At 39.5% G+C, this 24,157-nt stretch overlaps 1 protein-coding gene across 5 annotated transcripts in view; it reads left to right on the top strand.

Moving 5' to 3' along the window:
- Ptk2 (protein tyrosine kinase 2) overlaps positions 1–24,157 on the top strand; it is a 194,446-nt gene that overhangs the window by 58,111 nt on the left and 112,178 nt on the right. For all 5 annotated transcript variants that reach the window (XM_027403786.2, XM_035440657.1, XM_035440659.1 and 2 more), the window contains 5 exons: positions 75–301; positions 6,677–6,843; positions 13,333–13,420; positions 17,524–17,603; positions 17,816–17,878. In XM_027403786.2, the coding sequence (XP_027259587.1) occupies positions 107–301; positions 6,677–6,843; positions 13,333–13,420; positions 17,524–17,603; positions 17,816–17,878 (593 nt within the window). In that variant the 5' untranslated portion in view covers positions 75–106. The remainder of the gene's footprint in view (positions 1–74; positions 302–6,676; positions 6,844–13,332; positions 13,421–17,523; positions 17,604–17,815; positions 17,879–24,157) is intronic.

Genomic DNA, 24,157 nt, shown 5'->3' with positions numbered 1-24,157 from the left:
ATGATTGTCAGATTGTAATTGTTACTCATTGTACACTGAAAAATCTGTTTTTCATTTTATCCCCCCCTCAACAGAATATGACAGATACCTAGCATCTAGCAAAAGAATGGCAGCTGCTTATCTTGACCCAAACTTGAATCATACACCAAGTTCAAGTACTAAGACTCACCTGGGTACTGGCGTGGAACGGTCCCCTGGTACAATGGAACGAGTATTAAAGGTCTTTCATTATTTTGAAAACAGTAGTGAGCCAACCACTTGGGCCAGTATTATCAGGCATGGAGATGCTACTGATGTCAGGGTAAGTATGTCTTTTTTTCACAATATCTTTAAGTAGTTACAGTTCAATGGCTTATAACCCCCTTCCCTGCAAAAGAAGATGAAATAGTTTTAGTTGATATCTTAATACTTCCCATGTTGCAGAGACATTAACCTTTTCTTTCTGGTATACACCCAAAGGGCTAGGGATAGAGGTGGTCAGTCTAGAGCATTTGCCTAATAGCATGAGTTCTTGGATTTGCTTCCCCAGCATTTGGCAGGAGGGACATTGCTAATATGTGACTATTATTTTCTTATCTAAGTCACATTTTAATCATGTACTGCAATTTTTCCACCTAATTGTTGCAAAGGTACAGAGAACCAATGTAATTAAAATAACTTCTGATCAAGAAAAATATAATGATTTTTCTAGGAGCTGTAAATCTAGGAATGCTCCCATATCTCCAGATAGAATAACTTCCTTACAGCTATTAAATATATGACATTTTTAAGCACTGTGTTATGTTGTAGGAATGTAAAAGGTCTATTTTAGTCAGTTTTCTATTAATGTAATGAAATTTCTGAATCAGTTAAAGTTGATTTTGGCTCCTAGTTTTGAGATTCTAGTAATGAAAGTGATCCTTTGCTTGGAGCCTTCTGGCCAGGCCACATAACATAGTAGGGGTATGTGGTGCAAACCATTCCATCTCTGAGCCAGGAAGCAGAGAAAGAGAAGAGGCTGCTGGGATTATTTAGCCCCCGTCAGGGATACTCCAGCTACCTGTAGATCTTCCATTAGCCCTACTTCCTAGAAGTATCTTTAACCATACAAGAAGTCATTAACCATAGCAAGGACCCTTTAGAAGCTTTTGCTTTTACAGCATAGAATCTGTAAGGGCAGAGATGTGGCATATTATAGGATACTCCTCTGCAGGCTGACTGGGTGCTGAGAAGCTTAAAGATAGGCCCAGCACCTAAGTGGAAGAGTTAGCTCTGCAGAGGTTCTTGGGTTTGTAAGGGGAGCTAGTGATAGAGACTTAGGGAGGAGGAGATAGGCAAGGCAAATGGGAGAGTGTTTCTGAAAGTTAGGGTAGCATAAGGATTTCAGAAAATGCAGTCAGTGTGGATTTCCAAGAGGCATTTGCTGTGGTGAGGTATTGAAGAAGCATTCGTCTTCACAGCTCTCCTTTTATCTACGTCAGTCTTAGATAACAGATGTTTCTAGTGACAAAGGTTAGCTTAGATAAGTCTTTTTCTCCTTTTTTCTTTCTAATCACAATTTAATCAGTTAATTTAGATTCCTTTACTATTTTATTCAAGTAGATCAATAGATTTTATATAAAGCTAAATTCTTTTGTGAGTTATATTTTTCTGTTACCTCTGTACAATCACTCCATTGATGGACTCTGTAGATCAGTTATTAAAAGGAACATGATGTGGGATGGGAGGTACTCATTTCAGGGATATGGAGATGTTGGGGTAGTCTTCCCTATCTCCAGTTTTATATGTAGCACCTCAGTATGAGAAAGCCTCTTGTTGGGGCTGGAGAGATGGCTCAGTGGTTAAGAGCACTAGAGGCTCTTCCAGATGTTCTGAGTTCAATTCCCAGTAACCACATGGTGGCTCACAACCATCTATGATGAGATCTGGTACCCTCTTCTGGCGTGCAGTGCAGGCATACATGCAGGTAGAACACCCTATACACAATAATAAATAGAAAGAAGTTAAAAAAGAGAAAGCCTCTTGTCTCCTGGTGGTATGATCTGTGAGATGGGCACATGGGCATTTGTTATATGTGTGAGTGCCCAAATGCTAACCAAGGTTAGGTGCAAGCTATTTTTCCAACCATGGTTAGTATATAGTTCTGATACTGTTTTGTTCAGCCTTTAACAACTCAGGATCCCCTGTTGGCAGATAGCATGTACTTTGTTCAGAACTTTAGGCAGATATTGGTGTATTATCTACAGATACATGCTCAGTCAGTTCAGAGCAGTAAACATTAACCAAAGCTGTGTAGTATTAGAATTGGTAACCCAAGAACATTGTAGTGTTACTTTAGTGACAAAGAAAACTTCAAGTTCTTCAAACCCAGGAAAGAATTGTTATCTAGAAGAAAGAACACCATTTACCCAGTTTTCCTATGTAACACCACATGGAGAAGATTGCCACAGAGTATCTTTAGAGTACTTAAGGAAGTCATTTGTCTCTTAGAAACTGATACCACATGAACTGTCCACTCAGGATTCTGACACACAAGTGCCTACAGTGGAACAGTGATGTGAAAAGTTAGCAAAGCAGGCTTTCTTGGAAGAACTTTTATGTGGTATAATGAGCGTGAACAAAGTGAGCCCAGAAAATACTATGGCAGGGCCTTGTTACTCTGTTTTAAGTCTTCACAATCTTAATTTTATTTTACGTACTTTGGTATTTTGTGTGTGTTCATGTCTGTATAGGGTATCAGTTCCCCTGGGACTGTAGTTACAGACAGTTGTGAGCCTCCATCTGAGTGCTGGGTCCTTTGGAAGAGCTGCTAGTGTTCTGAACTGCTGAGCCATCTCTCCAGCCCCAAGTCTTCACATTCTCCTAAGAGTTTAGTCACGATCTTGCTCTATTTTTTATCTACTCTGTCTTGTATTGAGCTCTTAGTCTAAATTTTCATCCATAGTCCTGCTGACTGTGCCTCTCTTCATAGTACTTTGATTTATTGGGCTTTCCATGTAGTCAGTCATGCTGCCCACAAATAAACTAACAAGCCACAAAGCAGATAAAAAGGCTCATGTCAGCTTGGATGGAGTATTTGTTGGAGCTGTTTTCCCCAGTTCATCATTTCTTTGTGTCACATTTCAGTAATTCTCACAATATTTCAGACCTTTTTTTCTTTTCTTTTTTTTTTTTTTTTTTTGCTATTTTATATGGTGTGATGAATTCTGTTGATTTGTGGTGTGTAGCAAAAGATCCCATGGAGACATTGCATCTGGCTTGAATTCTAGAGTGTTAGCACCTGGGCTTTGAACTACCTTTTGTGATTCTTTTGTTTGAAGTGTTTAATTCTTATCTGAGTCCTTCCTGAAGGACCCTAAACCTTAAATAATCCAAATAACTTAGTTATGGGAGAACCTGGAAAACTAGGAGGTCTAATGGCTGGGAATTGCTTAGGCAAATGGTTCCTTCAAACACCTCCAGATAAGAGGTTTTGATATGTGGAAATTGCTTGCTAAAGGTGTAAATTGGGTAACAGTAAAAAGGCTTTTTGCAAAGCCACGGGCAGTCAGTTCCCCAGAGGCTGGATTTCCCTGCTATTTTTGCTAAACATAAATTCATCCTAAAGTGACCTCTTTTCTTCCACAGACCCACGCAAAGCAGATGACATTTGGCCTCCTTGGTGGAAGAATTAGGGTCACTCTAGGATGAATTTTAGGCTTTTGCAAAGCAAAGGACAGTTAGTTCACTGGAAGCTGATTCACTCTGCTGCTTTAGCTAAAGCCGAAAATTCTTCCTTGGACTCTCACAAAATAGAACATCAACAGATGTTTGTTTAAGTTGTTTTGGGGATCCATGAACTACACTTGTATAAGAAAGCAAACGTAATATATAAGTTATGTGTATGTGCTGAGTCCTTCACCTTAGTCACATGCTACCTCTCTTCTGGCCTCCCTGTTTCCTGAGATGTAATATTATTGAAATTATGCCAGTTAGTCATCTGTCTGTGGTCTCCAGAGGTGCAAGTGAAATGAAGACTTGGATTTCTCATTTATAATCCAAAGCTAGAGATACATAAGCTTCTTGAGGAAGGTGCATGGAAAGCCAAGACAATACAAAAGCTAAATCTCTTGACTGGACAGCGCTATGTTGTAAATACAAAGGAAAATTCTAGGAGACTTTTTTTTTCCCAATGAACACAAGAGTGATCAAACAGTGATGCAGCTTTATTGCTAATAAGTAGAAATTATAGTGCCCTGGATAGAAGCTCAAACCAACCATAATATTCCCTCAGGACAAAGCCTGGTCCAGAGTCTGTGAAGGTTGAAAGACGAGAAGAGGCCACCTTAGAGCATTTAGCACACCAGAGACTGGTTCATGAAGTTTAAGGAAAGCAGAATCTCCATTAGTGTGAAGTTTGAAGCAGCGAGTGCTGACCTAGAAGCTGTAGTACAGTATCCAGGACACCTAGCTAGGTTGCTAAGCTACAAAGACTTTTTAATATAAATGAAACTGCTTTCTGGTAGCTAAAGCCATCTATAACTTTCATAGGTACGGAGGAAAAGCCAGTATCTGGCTTCAAAATTCAAAGAACAGGGCTAAAGAGTGAGCTGTTTTTCGGAAGAATCCAGCTTCTGAGATTCCAATGCCCTCTTCTGGCCTCCATGGGCAATTGCACATACCTGCACATATAAACCCACAAACTCATACAATATACATAAAAGTAAATTAAATTAAACTCAGAGAACATAGGGCTGAACAGATGAGGTTAAGAGTGTACAACTCTGGCAGAAGACCACTGGTTTACAACCACATTTGACTCTAGTTGGATCCACCTCCCTCTCCTGGCTTCTGCAGGTACCTGGACTTCTCTAGAGGACTTTGCAAGGCCAAGGAAGCATCCCCTTTTGTCTTGCTGAACAAAAAGGAGCTTCTTTTCTATGTGCTCAAGATGACATTGGCTAGTTTATGTCTATGCAGAACTGAGCCTCCTTGACAGAGGCTTCCATCCCTTCTAGCTTATGTTTGAAAAGAAAATTAGTAGTTATGCTGACCTACAAACCGCCTCCTATAGCCTCTTGCTGTTGTGGGTGGGTGGGGTTGAAGTATAGCAGATCTTTGCCTTGTTTTGATTCCAAAGTGAAGTCTGATGAGAAGACACTGTTTAGACACTGAGTATTGCTCCTGTCAAATTCAAAGCACATTAAACTTGTAAGTGGTGCATGGAGCTTTTGTAAATCCATAGATCACATTTGGGATTTAGCATGCTTCACGAGCCACTTGGGAATGGCTGGTATGTTTTGAACCTGTAATTATAAGTAAATTTGTTTACCAAGTGGTTTTTACAGTTATATGAACACTAATTATTTAATATTGTCAGCTGCTTGGTGGAAAGGGTAGTGTTAGATCATAGCATTTGGTGACCACTTTAAAATTAGCATTCTGATTAATATGGGAAGCACTCCAGTGACGAGAGAGAGAGAGAGAGAGAGAGAGAGAGAGAGAGAGAGAGAGAGAGAGAGAGAGTATGTGTGTGTGTGTGTGTGTGTGTGTGTGTTGGGGGTGGGCATTGTATGAGCAGAGTTGTGCTGTGTAAAAAATGATGGGACCAAAGGGAAAGGTTCTTTGGATCAGATTCTCTTGAGTTTTACCACAGGCCTGGAAGGTCTTGGGTGAGCAGTTGAAGCTTTGCAATGTTTGCTTGGTGTCATCTCTACTTTGTCAGTCATCACTCCATAATTTCTCTCTGATAGAAGAGCAGGTGGGGGTGTGTTCAAGGTATGTTTTTTTAAATGCCAACTACTGTGGGTCCAACTTGGAAAGATTCCACATGTCTTAGACTTTTTCTTCTAGAGAAGAAAGTGAGAAAGAAAGCATTGAGAACAACATAGAGGAAAAACTGCGCTAAGGAGAAGGTGAGGTGGCAGAGTATGAAGCCAAGGAATTCTCTTTTCACTGTGATCTTGGACAGGGAGATTCTGGCAGACAGAAGGTTAGTGTCTAAAGATGAGCTTCATTCTAAGCCCCAGAACTCACACATATGCTCCTCCAGATAGTGAGTTGGGGACTTAATGCAAATACCTCAAGTTGGCCCAGCAAGACTCTTGAAGACTTGGTTTCTCCAAGACCTAAAACATAATACACATGTGTCATTTATGTCTCTTAAGTTTGTGGTGATTTTTTTACAGCACCAGTGGGAAGCTAATGCTGTGTCTGTGAAGCATCCAAAGATAAAGTACATTCTTTGGTTTAGAGGGACTTTTAGATGGACTTCTGGGCTAGGTTTTGAAGAATCTGAAGCTCTGCATCCTTATTGTGGTATAATTAGCAGGGTAAGTGGAATAAGAAAGGAAAGGGAAGGAAAGGAAAGGAAAGGAAAGGAAAGGAAAGGAAAGGAAAGGAAAGGAAAGGAAAGGAAAGGAAAGGAAAGGAAAGGAAAGGAAAGAGAAACACATTGATATGAGATCACTGCCTATCCAAGGAGTAGAGTGAGGTGAGTAAGGTGAAGAGTGTTAACAGGGGCTTTTGGTAGTTTCTCTAGTAAAGAACCTAGAAAATAAGCAGGAGAAGATAGGGAAACCTTTTTGACACAACAGTTGGTGCATGTTTGCATGTGTTCTTATGCCTTTCTCTTGCCAAACTTATACCTTTTGTGGGTAAGGATTGTACTAGACTTTTTTTGGACTGTAACTATCATTTCTCTGGGGGTGTTTTCCAGGGCATCATTCAGAAGATAGTGGACAGTCACAAAGTAAAGCATGTGGCCTGCTATGGATTTCGCCTCAGTCATCTGCGATCAGAGGAAGTTCACTGGCTGCATGTGGATATGGGAGTCTCCAGTGTGAGGGAGAAATACGAACTCGCCCACCCACCAGAGGAGTGGAAGTAAGATTCTAATGCACTGGGGTGCGCGACCATGCAGGATTACTTTGTGTGTTAAAAATATGCACAAGAGGATGAATGTGTGTGTGTATCAGCTTTTATTGCTGCTTGTAATCACTATTCCTGTGTAGAGGAGATTGCCTAGTAATTACTAACCAGTGATTTCTTTAGAACATGTAGTTAATTAAACATGTCTCTCTTTCCATTCCTTGTCTTCTGTCACCATGGTCTTTGCTGATCACAGTTGTTCTCTGTTCTTTGTTTGTACTTCTGCTTAAGTGGTACTACTGCTTTGTGATCCAGTGTTGACCTCATATAGCGGGGTTTGACTTGTCCAGGAGTAGGTCACAGCTGATGGTTTTATCAGTGGGCTAATAGCATACGTATGTCCAGTAGTCTGCACTCACCTGAAAAGAATGGTACACATTTGTTCACATACAGGATGACAGTGGGAGCGAGCTCTTAGTGATTGCTGCTCAAACAGGAATGAAACTGAAGTTATTTTAAGATGATTTAAAAGAATTCCCAGTCATTTATCCTTTTCCTGCTTAACACCTATTAATTTTTATGTGACTTTTTTTTTTAGTTGAAAAATCTTAAATCTAAAATAGTTTTGAGAGAAGTATGTCTTTAAAAAGTGGTCTTCTTCTATGTTGTATCCTCAGGCATGCACTCAAAAGGGTCAATAGCTTAAACAAGGGCCTGGATCAACAGGAAAGCCTGCTTATTTAGATAAAGTACAAATTCATACAGTTTTGTGTCAGTTGTGTAGTTCATTGGAGAATGCAGTTGTAGTTGTCAGATAACTGGGGTAAGCAAGCTATTCCTGGAGAATATAATTAGGTTGGTTTATATCAACTGATAGGGAAGGAAGATTTGACTTCTATTGATTTATATCAACTGATAGGGAAAGAAGATTTGACCTCTAAACACCCAGTCAGACAATTAAATGTTTAAAAATTAAATATCTGGCGCACACCTTTAGTCCCAGCACTTGGGAGGCAGAGTCAGGAGGATCTCTGTGAGTTTGAGGCACAGAGAAACCCTGTCTCGAAAAACAAAAACAAAAAAACACAACAAAAACCTCAAAATTAAATATCTAAATGTCAAATGAATATAACTGCAGGTTTCCACTTGTTCCAATTATATGACATTCTTCTTTTGCACAGACACATTAGGGGGAGTGTCTTCATTTTCTTTGTTTATTCTCAGAGAATTTCAGTCTCTTGAGCATCAGCTTTTCTGTTGTTCTTCTAAGCCAATTTGTTTTACCTTCAGTCAAGTAAAATAGAGTAGAGATTACTATTGCTGAAACAGGGTTTGATGTTTGAAAAATTAGTAACCCATGAATGTAGAGTTGAATATTGCTGAAAACATTTCAGAGATGATCAGAGGAACCAGGCTCATATGCATGAAGAATGTAAAGATGACAACCCCTCCTTACCTTCCTCCCATGTGATGTATATTCATGATGTGCATGTGTACATGCTTGTCTTTGTGCCTGTGCTCTCTATTCAATCTTCACATGTCCTTGAATGGGACACAGAAACCAGTAAGCAAGCTCCTGGAGTTATCTGTGTAAAAACACTAAAGGTAGGCAGAGAAGAGGAGGGATTGTCAGGTGAGGTCAAGAGTTTTCAAGGCAGTGCTTGGAAAGATCCTTGAATGTCCAGTTTCAATGTTTGAGTCATTTTTGCTCAGAAATGCCCTGTGTAGCTTCTCTACATGCAGGGCCAGCTCCAGAGGTTTTGGCTGCTTTGTAGTCTGGTTTCTGCTGCTCATCTCATCTTCCTGCTCTGCTGATATTGGTCCTTCTCAGATTTCATCTTCCGCTAAACTCTTTGAGTATAGCTTGGAAGTGTTTTCATAGGATCTGAGTTTCTTCTTGTGCTGTCGTTGGTAGTTGAGGTAGTTGAGGAAGCTAGCCCTCTCTGACTTCCTTGGCCCTGCATCCTTTTCTGCTTTTACTCTTTAAAAGTTTTCACTTGCCCCATTTGAGTCTCCAGCTTTCTTAATGGCTTTCATAGCACATCAAGTGTGTTGCCTAAGGGTGTGACTGTGGAATACACTCTTCTGCCTCGAACCAGTGGGTGGGTTGCTTTGATTTCTGAGTTCCTAGAGTCTGTGTTTGTTTACCTTTCTCCTTCAGGAACTGTCATATTCATCGCTCTGTTTCTGGCTATGTATGTGCATGGGATTACATTGGTTTAGAGTACTTTAATGAAAAAGGACTAAGGTAATATATTGATAGTGTTGTTGTAAAATAAGCAAGAGGGAAAATAATGGTAGTATTCAAATAGCAACCAAACAGTGTTTATTTCAGTAATAATAATAATAATAATAATAATAATAATAATAATAATAGAATGCATTGTTGCTATCTAAGTTTTGTTTTGTTTTGTTTCATAATTTTGATAGTGTTTGTATTATCAATTAATAGGGTGATTTTGCTTGAATTTTCCCCCATCAACCAGACTATTATTTAAGTGCTTCTTCTGTACTGGCTGTTGACTTGTTTTCATGCATCAGGAGAAGAGCAGATTATTCACTCACTTACTCACTCACTCATTCACTCACTCACTCACTCACTCACAGACAGGTTCTCGGTGTATAGTCCTGGCTATCCTGGATGGAACTCACTGTGTACACCAGACTAGCCTAGAATTTAAAGAGATTCTCCCATTGATACCTCCCAGGTGTTGGGATTAAAGCCATGCAGCACCATACCTGATGAGAAGAGTAAACATTTTTATGATGCTTATTCTTTTTTTTTTTTATTCTGTTTAGATGAGTCTCTGTTCTTCAGAGATTAATTGTTGGTGTCTTCATCTTTTTTGAAATGAATGTATGTAGTTGTGTGGCCAGACGTGGAGGTACACTCTTAATCCCAGTATTTGAGAGGCTAAGTCAGGAGGATTTCTCTGAGGTTCTGGCCAGCCTGGGCTATGTAATGAGTTTCTGGCTAACCAGTATTTCATAGCAAGATCCTATATCTTAACAAACAATGAAGAAAAGGTAATGGGAAGTGGATGTGTTGTGGGTTCCTACACAAGTTTCTTTTTATGCTGTTCCAATGTTGTTTATATTCGTCTGTTTGGAAATGACATGTCCCAGAACTCATTTTGTAGATCAGGCTGGCCTTGAACTCACTGAGACCCACATGCCTCAGCCTCTTGAGTGCTGGGATTCAAGGTTTGTGCTACCACTGCTGGCCCATCAAGATGTTTTTATTGCATGATACCAGGAAGCCTGTCCTGGTAAACTAAATTTACCTGGGAGCTCTGTTGGGATCATTAGGCTGTGGTGGAGATATTCAGGTTTTTCCCGTTACTGTTTCCCCTTTATAATGAGACACTGAGACCATGCATTGTTTTTTCATTGTACTATCATCCATCAATCATAGCATCTGTTAGAAATTCTGCCTTGTAGTAATTGGTACGTTAATTTTTACTAGATGGACATGTGAGAATGAGTTTGTTCATACCATGTTGCTTGTGAGGGTTATCTGTGTTTAATGATGCTGTACTTTTTTTAATCTGTTTTAGTATCAGGTCAGATAGATATCTCTCTCTTTTCTTTTTTTTTTTTAAAAGATTTTATTTATTCTGTATACAGTCATCTGCATGCATGCTTGCACACCAGAAGAGGGCACACTAGATCTCATTACAGATGGTTGTGAGCCACCATGTGGTTGCTGAGAATTGAATTCAGGTCCTCTGGAAGAGCAGTCAGTGCTCTTAACCTCTGAGCCACCTCACCAGCCCCCCTCTTTCTCTTTCTAAGATAGGGTTTCTCTGTCCTGGAACTCACTCTGTAGACCAGGCAGATCTCAAACTCACAGAGATCCGACTGCCTCTGCCTCCCAAGTGCTGGGATTACAGGAGTGTGCCACCACTGCCCAGTCTAATAGATCTTTTTAGTCCATTTTTGCTTTTCTGAAACAGCCTTTTGTTCTCAGTAGTTGTTTAACTTGTAAGCATCTTATGCTTATAGTTGGTGTAAGCTCAGGAAGCAAGATACCATTGGCACTACTGAGAACAGAATGCTTTGGAACAGTAACAAAGAAAAACTTTATTTGTGGCATGTTATATTTAACTGGTCATTGGAAATCCATGGAGAAGCAATATACTAGCTCTTAGCATGGTAACAGAAGTGTAGAGAAAACCTTGAACTTTGTGAAGATGAGGTGTGGGGAAGAAGAATGTGGGTGTCAAGTGTCACAGGCTAAGGACTTTGGATTGGAATTAAATAAGACTGGAATTAAATTAGAGCACCTTGAGCAACAAGTTTGGCTAGAATCCTTTAGTGTCAGCCTTGCCTTTCTACATACATGCAAACTGGATTTAGTTCTTCTGTATATGAAGTTATGGTGTTTGTTTTATTCTGCTTTTGGTTGCACTTATATGTTTTTACTGGAGAGGAATTTTATATCTGCATTCTTTATTGTTTCCTAATAGCTACTGTGTGTGTGTGTGTGTGTGTGTGTGTGTGTGTGTGTGTGTGTGTGTGTGTGTGTGTGTGTGTGTGTGTGTGTGTGTGTGTAAGCAGTGGATATTAACCTGTCGATATTTCTTACTGAGTTGTGCACTTACCTCCTATTCCTTTCACTTTCCTTCTTGGCCCATACTGCCTCTTCATGGTGGACCTAGTCAAGAGAAACTTTAACCCTGTGATGTCATTTCTCTGCCAGGACATAATAGTGCCTTCCTTTCTCTTTGAGAAAGCCCTGCAGTCAGGGTTTGCAGGGGAGCCTTGTTTCTTTTCAGTCTTTATATCTTCTGTCCCAGCTGCACTTGCCTTTACTTGCCTTCTCAAGTAGCATACAGCTCCCTTCCTCACTTCCTTTAGGCCATAGTCATGGGTCCCTGCCTCAGAATGTCTCTGAGTGCCCTTTAGCACTTTAAGTGCTTATTTGTGTTTGTTTTCTGGCTTGCACAAAAATGTAGCCTTTTGAGAGCTAGCACCCTTCATTTCTTCAGTGTTTGTTGAGTAGTGGCTAACATGACCTAACTGAGAGGCCATTTATGTTAATGTGCTAATGGCTGTTTCACAGTTGTGATTACATGTTTATTTATTTCTCCAGCATCCTGGTGAGGGAATTGAGTCTCATTGACATGGCTGACAGTGAGTTAGTGACATGGCACAGGTCCATTGTAGGCAGTCTTGATCAAGAGCTCTTGTTCTTATAAAAAGACAACACCTGCGTAAAATGCTGGCAAATTTTCTAAGTTCCTTGTTGTTGCTGGTAGCTGATACCCAGAGTCAGCATCAGAATGCTACGTGTAGAGCTGGACTAGTTTTTGATTGGGGGCTTGCTTCCTTAACTGGTGGGACACTCACAGTGAAGAATCCTGTGGCTTTGCAACATGCTGAGCAAATACTTTCCTAGATGCAGAAAGCCAAGGACTGTACCCCTGCACTCTCACTATTACTGATGAGAAACAGTGCACAGAAGTAGGTGGTTTCCAGTAAGTCCTCCTGTAGACACCTATCCAGTGCAGTGCATCTGTCTTGAGTTACTGAATGCTGTCTTGGGGCAGAAGTGAAGTAGAACCTGATTGTTTGCCAATTGTTCTGTTTTGAGAGGGTCTCACTGTTAGTATTCAGGCACCCACTGTGAAACCCAGCTTCCCTCCATTTATCTCACAGCTCTCCTGCTTCTGTCTTCTGAGTACCAGGATTGCAGGTTTGCCCCAAGAGAGGCCTGGTGTATAGATAGTGAACTCCTCAAAAGATACTGTTAGCCAGGTGGTGGTAGCACACTTTTAATCCCAGCGGAAGATCTCGTAAGTTCAAGATCAGCCTGGTCTACAAAGTGAGTTCCAGAGAAATTTTTCCTCAAAAAAAAAAAAAAAAAGATATCATTAAGAAAATTTTAGAGATCAGCTGGATATGGGGTGACACACATCTTTAATCTCAGCAATTCCCAGAGGGAGGTGTGGATCTTTTGTTAGTTTGAAGCCAACCTGGTCTGTATAGTGAGCTCCAGTGAAGTCTCAAAACAAACAGAAAACAAAATAAAAATGAGTTTTCATAGTATCATTGTTCCAGTAGTCAAAAAGTTGAAACAGTTCCCATGGCCACAGTCAATTTTAAGGATAAATAATAACCTTTTGATGCAGTGCCCTCTGAAGCTGTTAGCTGCATATACTCTCATTTGCATGTTGCTGCATGAAACACACCAGGCACAACGCAGTGTGTAAATTAACTGTGGGGGGTGCTTGTGGATGGGGCAAAGTGAGGGCACCTGACCTGTGGGCTGTAGGCCTTTGTTGTCCTCATGCTCTGCCTCATCACAAAGTGACTAAATTGTAGCACCTGTTGCATAGGCACACAAGGTTTGTCCATTTAAATATTGATGTGGTCTTACTTTCAAAATTGTATTTCAGAGTTAATTGGCAATGAATTACTCAAAATAATAATGTAGTTGTAGAATGTAAATTGAGAAAATGATTTATTTCTAATCATTGTATTTTGTGAATCATCTTTCAGATATGAATTGAGAATTCGTTACTTGCCAAAAGGATTTCTAAACCAGTTTACTGAAGATAAGCCGACGTTGAATTTCTTCTATCAACAGGTATAAAAACACATTCTTTCCTGTGCTGCTTTGCTTCTTTCAATCATCTTTATTTTGTGCTTTCATTTTAGAGTAATATAAAACCTTATATTTGAGAGACTATAAATACAGAGAAGTCCTGGGTTAAAAGAGTGTTAGCTCATGAAAACTTACTTTTTTACACTTGAATTTTTGTATGCTTTGGCATATCATGAAAGATGCTTGTTTTGTATGTGGACAGTAGGCCTATGGCGTGCGTGATCATGCTTGAACATCAGTTAGTTTGTTGTGTAGAAATTTCTGTCAGTGAAGGTGGATAATTTTTGATGCCAAGTTTCATAATAAAGCAAAATGAGACTTCTCTTTAAAAAAGCCAAAGGCTTTTTTACTTGTGGTACGTCTTACTTTCCTTTTACTATAATAAGACACCGTGACCAAGGCAGTGTATATAAGAGTTTATTTGGGACTCACAGTTTCAGGGGGTAACTCAGTGGCTATCATAGTGCGGAGCATGGCAGCAAACAGGTATGCATGACTCTGGAACAATAGCTGGAAGCTTATATTTTGATCCACAAGTGCAAGGCAGAGAGAGCTAACTGGGAATAGTATGGGCTTTTGAAACCTCAGAGCCCAACCCAGTGGCACACCTCCTCCAACAAAGCCGTACTTCCTAATCCTTCCCAAATAATTCTACATGCTGAAGGACAAAAACTCAAACATAATGAGTCTATGGAGTCCATTTTCATTCATATTACCACATTCTACTCCATGGCTCCCATAGGCTTATAGCCATATCATAATGCAAAATGCATTTAGTCTAACTTCAAAGGTCTCCATAGTCTTTCGGTGTCAACACAGTTTAAAAGCTCAAAGTCTCTTCTGAGTCTCAGGGCAATCTCTTAATTCTAGCCCCTGTAAACTCATAAAGCAAATTAAGTATTTCCAGCATAACAATGTCATAGAATACATATTACAATTCCAAAAGGGAGGAAAGGGGACATAGTAGTGAAACACTGCACCAAAGCAAGATGGAAATTCTGCAGGGCAAACTCCAAAACCTGTAATACCATGTCTGACTTCTGGAGGTTTAGATGGCTTTGCCATGTGCTTTCTGTTCACTCTGAATACTGTGACTGGAGACAGTGACAGGCCACTGAAGACCAAGTATTCCTATTTGCTAACCACACAGTAGGTGTGAGCTGGTGTTCTGAGATGACACATCAATCTCTGTGTTTCTAAGACTCTTCCAGTCTGTTGTCAACATTTATCTGCAATTCTCTTATTTACCCCTTCTTTATTTTTTAAAAATTGTTAAAACATTGGCACACCTTCAGAAAGTCTAGGAAACTATCTTGTTATGTTTGTCTACTTTTATGATAGTACACCAAGTACATAACACTTTAAAAGAAATAAAGGTGACAGATGTTGTTGCAGTGACCCCTTTTCCTGTGTGGTTTGCTAGTGTCAATGGGTCATCCAGAGTCTTAGGTGCGTTGTGCAAGTGCACAAGAAAATGAAAGTGTGATCAAAGCCCGAGTTTGGGAGATTGATAAATCTAGATTTTAAGCTCTATCTCTTTAAAATTTGTTTTTGAACTTTATATATTGTCTTGTGAGCTTTGTATATAAAGTAGGACTAATAAAGCCTGTCCTTATAATTACAAGGATCAGAAGTTATTTATATAAAATATTAACCCCAGGGCCTGACTGCTCGTAGATGTTCCTTAAATAGTGAGTCTGCTGTGATGGTCTGAGAAACCTTCAGGCTTTCTCTGAGGCAGTAAGATGAGATTGTTAGGATGCTGGTGTCCAGACCGAATGAACATTGTCATAAATTAACTCAATGTGAGGGGAATAGTTGTATGTATATGTACTGTTTGCAGTATGGTACAGTCTATATCATGTAACAGTTGGTATATATTCCGGGAAATTCGTCTTTGGGCAGTTTTGTCATTGTACAAACACCACAAAGTACTTGTATAAACGAAGAAGGGTATATCACCATGCAGGTCTCAAGGAACAAACGTTGTTTTTGTGGTCATTTTATTGAATGGAATGTCATTGTGTGATATATGACTCTATATGCATATGTAGTGAAGTGCTTGATCAGTGTGGTTTATTTCACAAATAAAAGCAATTAATTCTGATAGGATTAATAAAGTTGCAGTTTTAAAATGATTCACTAGGGAAATGAACAATGATGGTGAGGAACCCCGAGGACGTGACTGTGCTCTGTGGCTGCAGAGAACACTGGAACAGAATACATGAGTGTTTTCGGGCTACAAGTGGTTTCAGGCTGTGAATTAACTGCTCTCAATTTTGGAGTAAAACTCATATGTGAAGGCCTTTCCCCTGAAGATTGTTATCATTACCTCTCTCTCTCTTTGCAAGTAAATATACATTTGGCTTTAATGAGTGACTTAGGACACTTGATTCATTTTCCTACCTTTGAACAGTGCTTAGAAATTGCAGTAATTGATCCTGTAGACATTTGGTTAATGTTTTGTTTATCATCCTTATGGCATTGAAAGTCTGCAGTAGTACCTCTGAAACCTGTCCCAAGTCACTGAAAGCCACAGAATCATCTTTTGGCTTTCCTCCCTCTACAAAGTAGGAAGTCTCTATGGGAATTGTGAATTTAAGTGACATTTACACTGCATTATTCCAACTGCTCAGCAGTAAGCTTAGAGAAAGGGAGTTCAGGCTCAATACAGGTTAGTTTTTTCCCTAAGCAATTACAGTAGATAAGCAGTGGCAGACATGGGACTTGGAGGTATTGCAAGGAAAGATCACAGTGATGGCTGTGTGCTGAATGGGATCAAAATCCTTGAAGTAGAAGCTAGTAGACTAGGAGATAATAGTTGAAAATGTTTGAAAGTTTTTCTTGGGCAGTAGTGAATGTACTTTTTTTGCAAAGAGCCAGAGAGTGAATATTTTAGGCTGTGAGGACCAAGAAACAAAATTGAAGACAAGAAAGTGGGTGTATAGCAAGAGAAAGAACCAGTTTTGGCAAGTATTTGTGTTGGCATTGCTCATAATGTAATTATAGATTTTGAGAATACAGATGGGTTATAAGGGAGGGCAGACAATGTTCCACTCTAGGTTCAGAGTACATGACCCCTGTCTTCAAAATCAACTGCAGATTTAGGTATCTTAATGCAATCTGTGAGGAGATTGTGTACATTTCAGCTTTGCAATGTCTTCATGTTGACAGGTGTTCAGACATGAGTACTTTGTGTGTGTTCAACTTTAAATTTATTATTATTTGCATGTGTTTGTTTTATATGTATCAATGTGGGCATCACATACCATAATGTGTGTGTGGAGGTCAGAGGACAAGTTTCAGAAGTCCCTTTTCTCTCTACAGTGGGTCCCTGGGATCAAAATCAGACAGTCAGACCTCTGCAGCAGGCCTTTTATTGGCTCACCTATCTTGCTGATCTGCTTTTTAGTGTTTTGAGATAAAGACTCACTGTGGGATGACACCATTTTGTCATTCCATCTAGTTCTGTGTTGTCTCCAGTGTTCCTTTATGTTAGACTTCAGGTGTGTGCTTTACAAATTAGTAACATAGAGTGGACATTTTGGTGGGGACTTTGAGGTTACATGTTGGATTTTGAAGTACATGAATTTTTGTGGTCCTTGCTCTGAGGCCCCCAAATGCTTTGACAACTGGGGTTATTGCTCAGAGAAAAATTGTGCAGCATTTTAGTAGAAATGTAGCTCTTGGTGCTTGCTTCTGTTTTGGGCTGAGTAGGAAGACTATGACGCAGCATTGTTGCGGTGCAATGTGTTAGTTGTTCGAGGCCACGCACAGAGATGCAGACTTAACCTTGCACAAGCATGCCTTGGTAAAAGGCTGGGTGGGCTGGCAACCTGAGTTCAGTTCCCAGAACCCATGTAAAGGTAGAAGGAGACAGTCAGTTCCATGGAGCTCTCCTCTGACCATAGATCATGCATGTGCATAAAAGACTTAGGTCTTTAGTTATTTTGGGTATTACCTCTTTTATATCCAGAATTCAGCATAATTATTGACTGAGTGTGAACTATGTAAAAAGGCATTCAGCAAATATTTAGAGATTGATCATATTGCAAACATTCCTGTTTTCCATTGCTTTATTTCAGGTGAAGAGTGACTACATGCTAGAGATAGCTGATCAAGTCGATCAAGAAATAGCTTTGAAATTGGGTTGTCTGGAAATTAGGTAGGTGGTAACACTCCATTGATTCCATGTATTGTTTTGTTTTCTAGGTACTTTCTTCTTTATAAAGTTACTAGTAAAATCGTGATTAAATTGAGAGAGGATTCCACATTACTTAAACTATTATTTGGATCTGTCTTTTGTAGTTGTTTATTATTCAACAGCCTAAATATTCCTTATATATAGATATCAGTTTATGTGCTCCCTGATTTCAGGCGATCCTACTGGGAGATGAGGGGCAACGCCCTAGAGAAGAAGTCCAACTATGAAGTGTTAGAGTAAGTACTTCACTCTTGAGCTGTCCATTCAGACTCTGTACGCACCCCCTCCTAGTTCATCTCTATTTAGAAATTGCCTGAAATGATGGGCTTCTCCGTCTTTATTTGGAGGAGAAAAGGCTTTTAAGAAAAAAAAAATCCTGATGGCCTTAATTTTATGTGTATGCCCAAGCCATGTGCACGCACGCACGCTCACACACACACACACACACACACACACACACACACACACACACACACACACACACACAATGCATACACAAATATATTTGTTTTTTTTAATGGTACACAATAATTTCACTGAGATGATACTTTGCTTCTATTTTACAGTGAAATTAAGAATTGACCATAAAGCCTGGCAGTGATGGTGCATGCCTTTAGTCCCAGTACTTGGGAGACAGAGGCAAGTGGATCTCTGAGTTTGAGGCTAGCCTGGTCTACAAATCAAGTTCCAGGATGGCTAGAACTGTTACATAGAGAAACACTGTCTTGAATCCCCCCACCCAAAATATGAATTGCCTATAAATTGATCATTATTCATTCACTTTCTCTGCTGATCAATTAAGGATTCTTTTTTAACAAATGGAGAAATGAGAATTATTTTCTACTCATGTATCAAAGACTGTAAAATATAAAAACATTGCTGATGGTGTTAATCTTTATATTAGTCTATTGTATTTGGTTGTTTTAAATATGTGTAAGGGAAACTGGACCTTGAATCTTGATAGAAATTCTATGCTTTACCTTGTTCAGCAAGACAGTTGATATTTATTGTAGCTGAGTGAAGCTATGTTTTACTGTCATATACCGTTATTGTTTCCATCTGTATTTGACTGACATTTTTTGTGGTATTTAGAGTGATGCACTACTAAAATTACATCAAAGGTCATCTAAAACGCTTCTGTTGTAATGAAGACTATAATAGATTTTTGTTTAGATTTTCTAGATCAGAACCGTAAGAGTTTAACATTTCCCCATCTTGAGAATAGGAGCTTGCAAGACAGATAGGGCCACAGAAAAAGTAGAAGTGTTTTACAAAACAGCTACTGTTAGTAGTAGATAGAACAGGGTGATTTTGGCTATTGGTAACTCTCCTCAGGTCCAAGCTGTCCATCATGTTTCAAGTGTTCAAAGCTTATGCAGCTTCCACTTTCTGAACTTAGGACATCTTTCATTAGGCTCATGACAGTGTATGCATAGCAGACAATAAGTATGTTTATGAAGACATGTCACATTCATTGTATCCACTACTGATGAGTTAAATACAAAAGAAGTCATTTTCAGTAGAATTTTTACTGTCCTTCATTGGATAGGTAAGGTCTAACATTCACTGTAGTTTCATGTTTTTTGTTTAAAGTAGCTACATTCTTCAGCCTTAAAAGACTCCATAGTGCTTGAAATGCATATTGCCAGAGTTAAGAGAAATCATTAAGGTTTTTTATTTTTATTTTTATTTTTTATTTTTATTTTTTGTGGTCGTGGTCATATGAGATAGGGTTTCATTTTGCCTGCTGGCCTTGAACTTCTGATCCTCCTGCCTTCACTCCCAAGTACTGGGATTACAGGTGTCCATCTGGGTGAAGTGTTTGGAGAAAGTTTTAGGTTCAAGTTTCTCAGGAATGAATCAAGGTTTGTACAACAGTTGATGTAAAATTGGCTTCTAGAAATTACAGAAAGGTAACAGGAGAATAAAGTAACAAAAGAGGAAGAATTGGGGTTTACCTGTCACTTTCAAAATTATGTGGTGTTTTTGTGAGAAATCAGAAAAATGGACTGTGGAGATTACCTTTAAAGGTCAGGACTTGTGGTTAATTACTACTTGAACACAGGAGAAATAGGCAAACCAAGCGTGTGAATCAGATCCTTTGTAGAGGACATGGCTGAATGATAAGGTTTGACGTGGTCAATTTGTATATATATGTGGCTATCACACAGGTAAATGTGGGTACTGCAACAAAGGGATCTCACATCCTGTGACTATAAGTTTGCTTTGCTCTTTTGAATGTGCTTCAACCTCTAAATACCTGAGCTTTTGCACTCCTACCACAGTGACTTTCCAGTTACATCATTTGTATGATGTCACTTCCCACCTCAAAGGATTGGTGACGGCTGAGTGGTGGCTGCATGTGCAGAGTGCTTGGCTCCAGGCCTAGCTCTTCTTCTGCTGCTTGATCAGAGGCCCTTTGTGATAGACAGGTGGTGGTCATGCTGGTGCCTGCCTGTTGGTATCAGGTGGGAATGTTGGATGTCGTGATCCCAGCACTGTGTGTGAGTTGACTGTAGTCACCTCTGTGCAGAGGAGAGATGATCAGCCAGCATAAAACCAAACCGTGTAGAATGCTTCCAAAGAACACTGGCAAAAATGAGTAACAGAGTATAGGACTCATCAGTTGGGTTATTTTGGAGCACATTTGAAAGGATTTTAGTTTGTTTTCAAAGGTAATAAAATGTTCTCTAGAGAAAATTTAAATTACATTGTCAAATGGTGGGGGAAAAAAAAAACAATCCTCCTTATTCTTGGACTTACCATAACACCTTCTCAGTCTTAATAAAGAACTTATTTCTTTCAAAATGGGTGTTTCATGCCTTGTTTCTAATGCAAATGAGAGGAGGTTAGATGTGGACCCTGCCAGTTCATCCAGCCTTATGTTGGTTCAAGGTGTCTTTATCTCTGAAGAAGCCCACCCTTGAGTGTCTACACCTGTCCTTTTTTTAAGCTTATCCATCTCTTCTTGTTTTGCCCCTTTCCCCTCCCTTCCGTTCCTTCCTGACCAACCCCTTAACTAATCTGTATAAAATTAAGACCTTAATAAATTCCAGCTTTGCCAAAAAAATAAGAGACCAGTCCTTCCATGTTGCCAAGTGGAAATGTGTTAGTGCAGGACTCATCAGGTTGGTATGTTGTTTTCCATCTGATCTCACACTACTTCTGACCAGTAACGTGTAATGCCTATCAAGGTATTTGGCTGTTCATTATTTTCTATGGAATAGCAACCATCTTCAGGCTTAGCTTGTTTTATATACTTTCTTTGTATTACTGATGAAATTAAATACCTCTCACCTGTATCCATTTTGTATTCCTTTTGCATAGTGACTATGCCTTTTGCTTTCTTTTTTTGGGTGAGCTGAGTCTTGTTTGTAGCCTAGCCTGACCTTCAGCACTCTGTCCTTTTGCCTAGCCTCTCAAGTTCTGGGAATACAGGTGTGTGCTCCCATGCTTTGCTGGAATTTATAATACATCTATGTTTTTCTTTATTAATCTTGAAGTCTTTGCCAGTTTAATCCCAAGTCTGCTGTGTCAGTTACGCATGTCCCTTGTCCCCCTTGTGTATGTGACACTCACAGATGCGTCTCTGTCTCTGTCTCTCTTTTTTTAAAGTTTTTTGAGACAAGGTCTCTTTGTATCTCTGACTGTCCTGAATCTTACTAGACCAGGCTGATTTTGCCTGCCCATGACTCAATTGCTATGCTTGTGTTTCTTAATCTAGTAGTCTTTTTATTTTTTTAAATCTATCTTGGGACCTGCCTCCTATTGTGCTTTTTGTAGCAAGGTATGGAAATGAGGTGAGCTTGCTTGCTTATTCGTTTTTTTAAAGTGTTTAATGACAAGATTGTTAAGTGTGGAGGCTAGAAAGACAGCTCAGCTGTTAAGGGTACTTCTTACTCTTCCAGAGGGCCCAAATTCGACTCCTAGTATCCATGTGGTGGAGGGCCTCACAGCCATTTATAACTCTAACTCTAGTACATCTGACACCTTCTTCTGGCTTCCATGAGCACAAACATACATGTGGCTTATACTTAGACAGATACCCACACAGATATATACATTAAATCTTTAAAGAAAAGATTGTTAAATGTTTATTTTAAAACCTTTGTAAATTGGGACTGAAGGAGATGGCTTGGTGGTTAAGAGCACTTGCTGCCCTTCAGAGGGCCCTGGTTTGATTCCAGTACCAAGGGATCTGACATTTTCTTATGGACTCCTAAGGTAATAGACACACACACAATGCACAGAAACACATGTATTAAATTAAATCAGCAAATTTATTTCTGTTCTTATCTTTCCAATGTGTGTGTTTGCTTGCTTTGTATTTATGTATAGTTTTTTGAAAAAAAGGTCTTACAATATGCCCAGACTGACTCATGATCCTCTTGCCTTATTCTCTCCTGAGTTGCAGGTTGCAGGTATGTACCAGATCTGGCTGATTTTATTTTATATATTAGGTTTCCTGTTATCCCAGTGGTATTTGGTCAGAGCATGGTCTGAGAAGTGCCCTTGATATAGTGAATGTGTCTTAATGAATGAGTTAAGACCACTCACTCCCACCAGCATATTGTGTTATCTAAATGCATGAAATCCATGACAGAGTGGAGATAATTGTACAGTGATTGCTCACGTGTCTCCACACAGTCTCCACTTGACATGATTTGCTTCATGTTATCAATTTTTATGAGTTCTTTTTAGCATTTTTGGCTGGGGATCTAGCTCAGACCGCAACACTCTCCAAGGCCTGGGTTTCATGCATAGTGCTTACAGCACACACATAAATTTGTATGTTTATTTTCTATTCAGCTCTCTCTCTTTTTTTTTTTAAAGATTTATTTATTAGATATACAAGGTTCTGTCTGTATGCCTGCCTACAGGCCAGAAGAGGGCACCAGATCTCATTACAGATAGTTGTAAGCCACCATGTGATTGCTGAGAATTAAACTCAGGACCTCTGGAAGAACAGCCAATGCTCTTAACCTCTGAGCCTTCTCTCCAGCCCTTCTATTCAACCTTCTTACCTGCATGTATTACATGTTGTGTCTTTAAGCATGGTAAAATACACAATTGTCATAATAGCTTTGTCGTAATGGTTTATTCTCATGGGTCTGAATGCTTGGTTTCTGTTTGGAGGCTCCATGTTCAGTCATACAAACATGATGTGTAAATCTTTTTGTGAAATTCTATATATTGATCTCTCTGTCTAACAGTTTTGATTTCTGTCTTGTTTTTTTTTTTTTTGATTTTTAAAAGAAATTTATGTGCATGAATGCTTTCCCTTCATGGATGTATGTATACCATATGCATGCTTGGTGCCTGAGGAAGTCAAAAGAGGATATCAGATCCTCTGAAGTGGCAGTTACAGATAGTTGTGAGCTTTCCCACTTCAAGTCCAGGCTCTGTGGTGCTAGCTTTTTCTTCCTTCTCAGTAACCTCTTTGTCTATATGTGGGTGTTCAGTTTTATTTCCTCATCTTTTTTTTTCCATAGTTGTCTTAGGTTTTGTACATAGTACTAATCATGTCATACTAGGGTTGTTTAAGCCTTCTGCCACTCTCGACTCCCACTTAGGCCCCTAATCTTAGATGGTGAGTTTGGCTACAGGAGCTTCATTTCTGAAAACTGCAGTGGTGACTTCTGAGGAGAGCCAGGGATGGCACCACTTCTGCCTCTCTCGGTTCCCAGTTCAGTGTCCAAATGGCAGGCTTATTTATCTCAATGCATATAGCTTCAACCATGAATCTTAGTAGAGGTTCCCATGAGGCTTTATGTATACAGCTAGGGCATCATGCAGGCCTGTATGTTATATTAACTCTATCAGCCAAACCATCTTTACAATATCTCAGTCTGTAGACATTATCGTGTGTGTGTGTGTGTGTGTGTGTGTGTGTGTGTGTGTGTGTGTGTGTGTGTGTGTGTGTGCGCGCGCGCGCGTGCACGCGCACACACACACACACACACACACACACACACACACACACACACATGGACCTGCCTGTTTGTATGTTTGTTTAAGTCAGGGTTTCACTTATAGAAAACCACTAAAACCAGAGTGGTTTTGAACCTAGGATCCTCCTGCTTTAGCTTTGAAGAAGCCAGGATTGTAAACATGTACCACCATTCCTGTCTTCCTTTTTCATAAAGTAGGTTACTTATAAGTATGTTTATTTTAATTTGTTTATTCGTTGATTTTGGCCTTTTGAGCTAGTCCCAAGTTGGACTTGATATGTTGCCTAGAATGACCTTCATCCTCTCCATCTCCTGGGTGCTGGGTCATTGTCTCCAGCCTTAGAAGTTATTTTATATGTAGATTTTGGTGGCAAAATTATTTCTGTCATCTTGGACCCCTCCCCCCATTTCTTGAAAGGTAGATTTATTGTTAATATTTTTAGATTAATAGTTAATTTTCTTAGTGCTTTACAGATATTTACAGGTACTTCGTTTAGTTCTTATCTAACATTGTAAATATGTATTGCAGATGCCAGTCTGTACCCTAGGAATGGTATTGGCTAA

Source organism: Cricetulus griseus, chromosome 2, assembly GCF_003668045.3.
Source record: "Cricetulus griseus strain 17A/GY chromosome 2, alternate assembly CriGri-PICRH-1.0, whole genome shotgun sequence".
NCBI lineage: Eukaryota > Metazoa > Chordata > Mammalia > Rodentia > Cricetidae > Cricetulus > Cricetulus griseus.
This window is presented reverse-complemented; position numbering and strand designations above follow the sequence as displayed.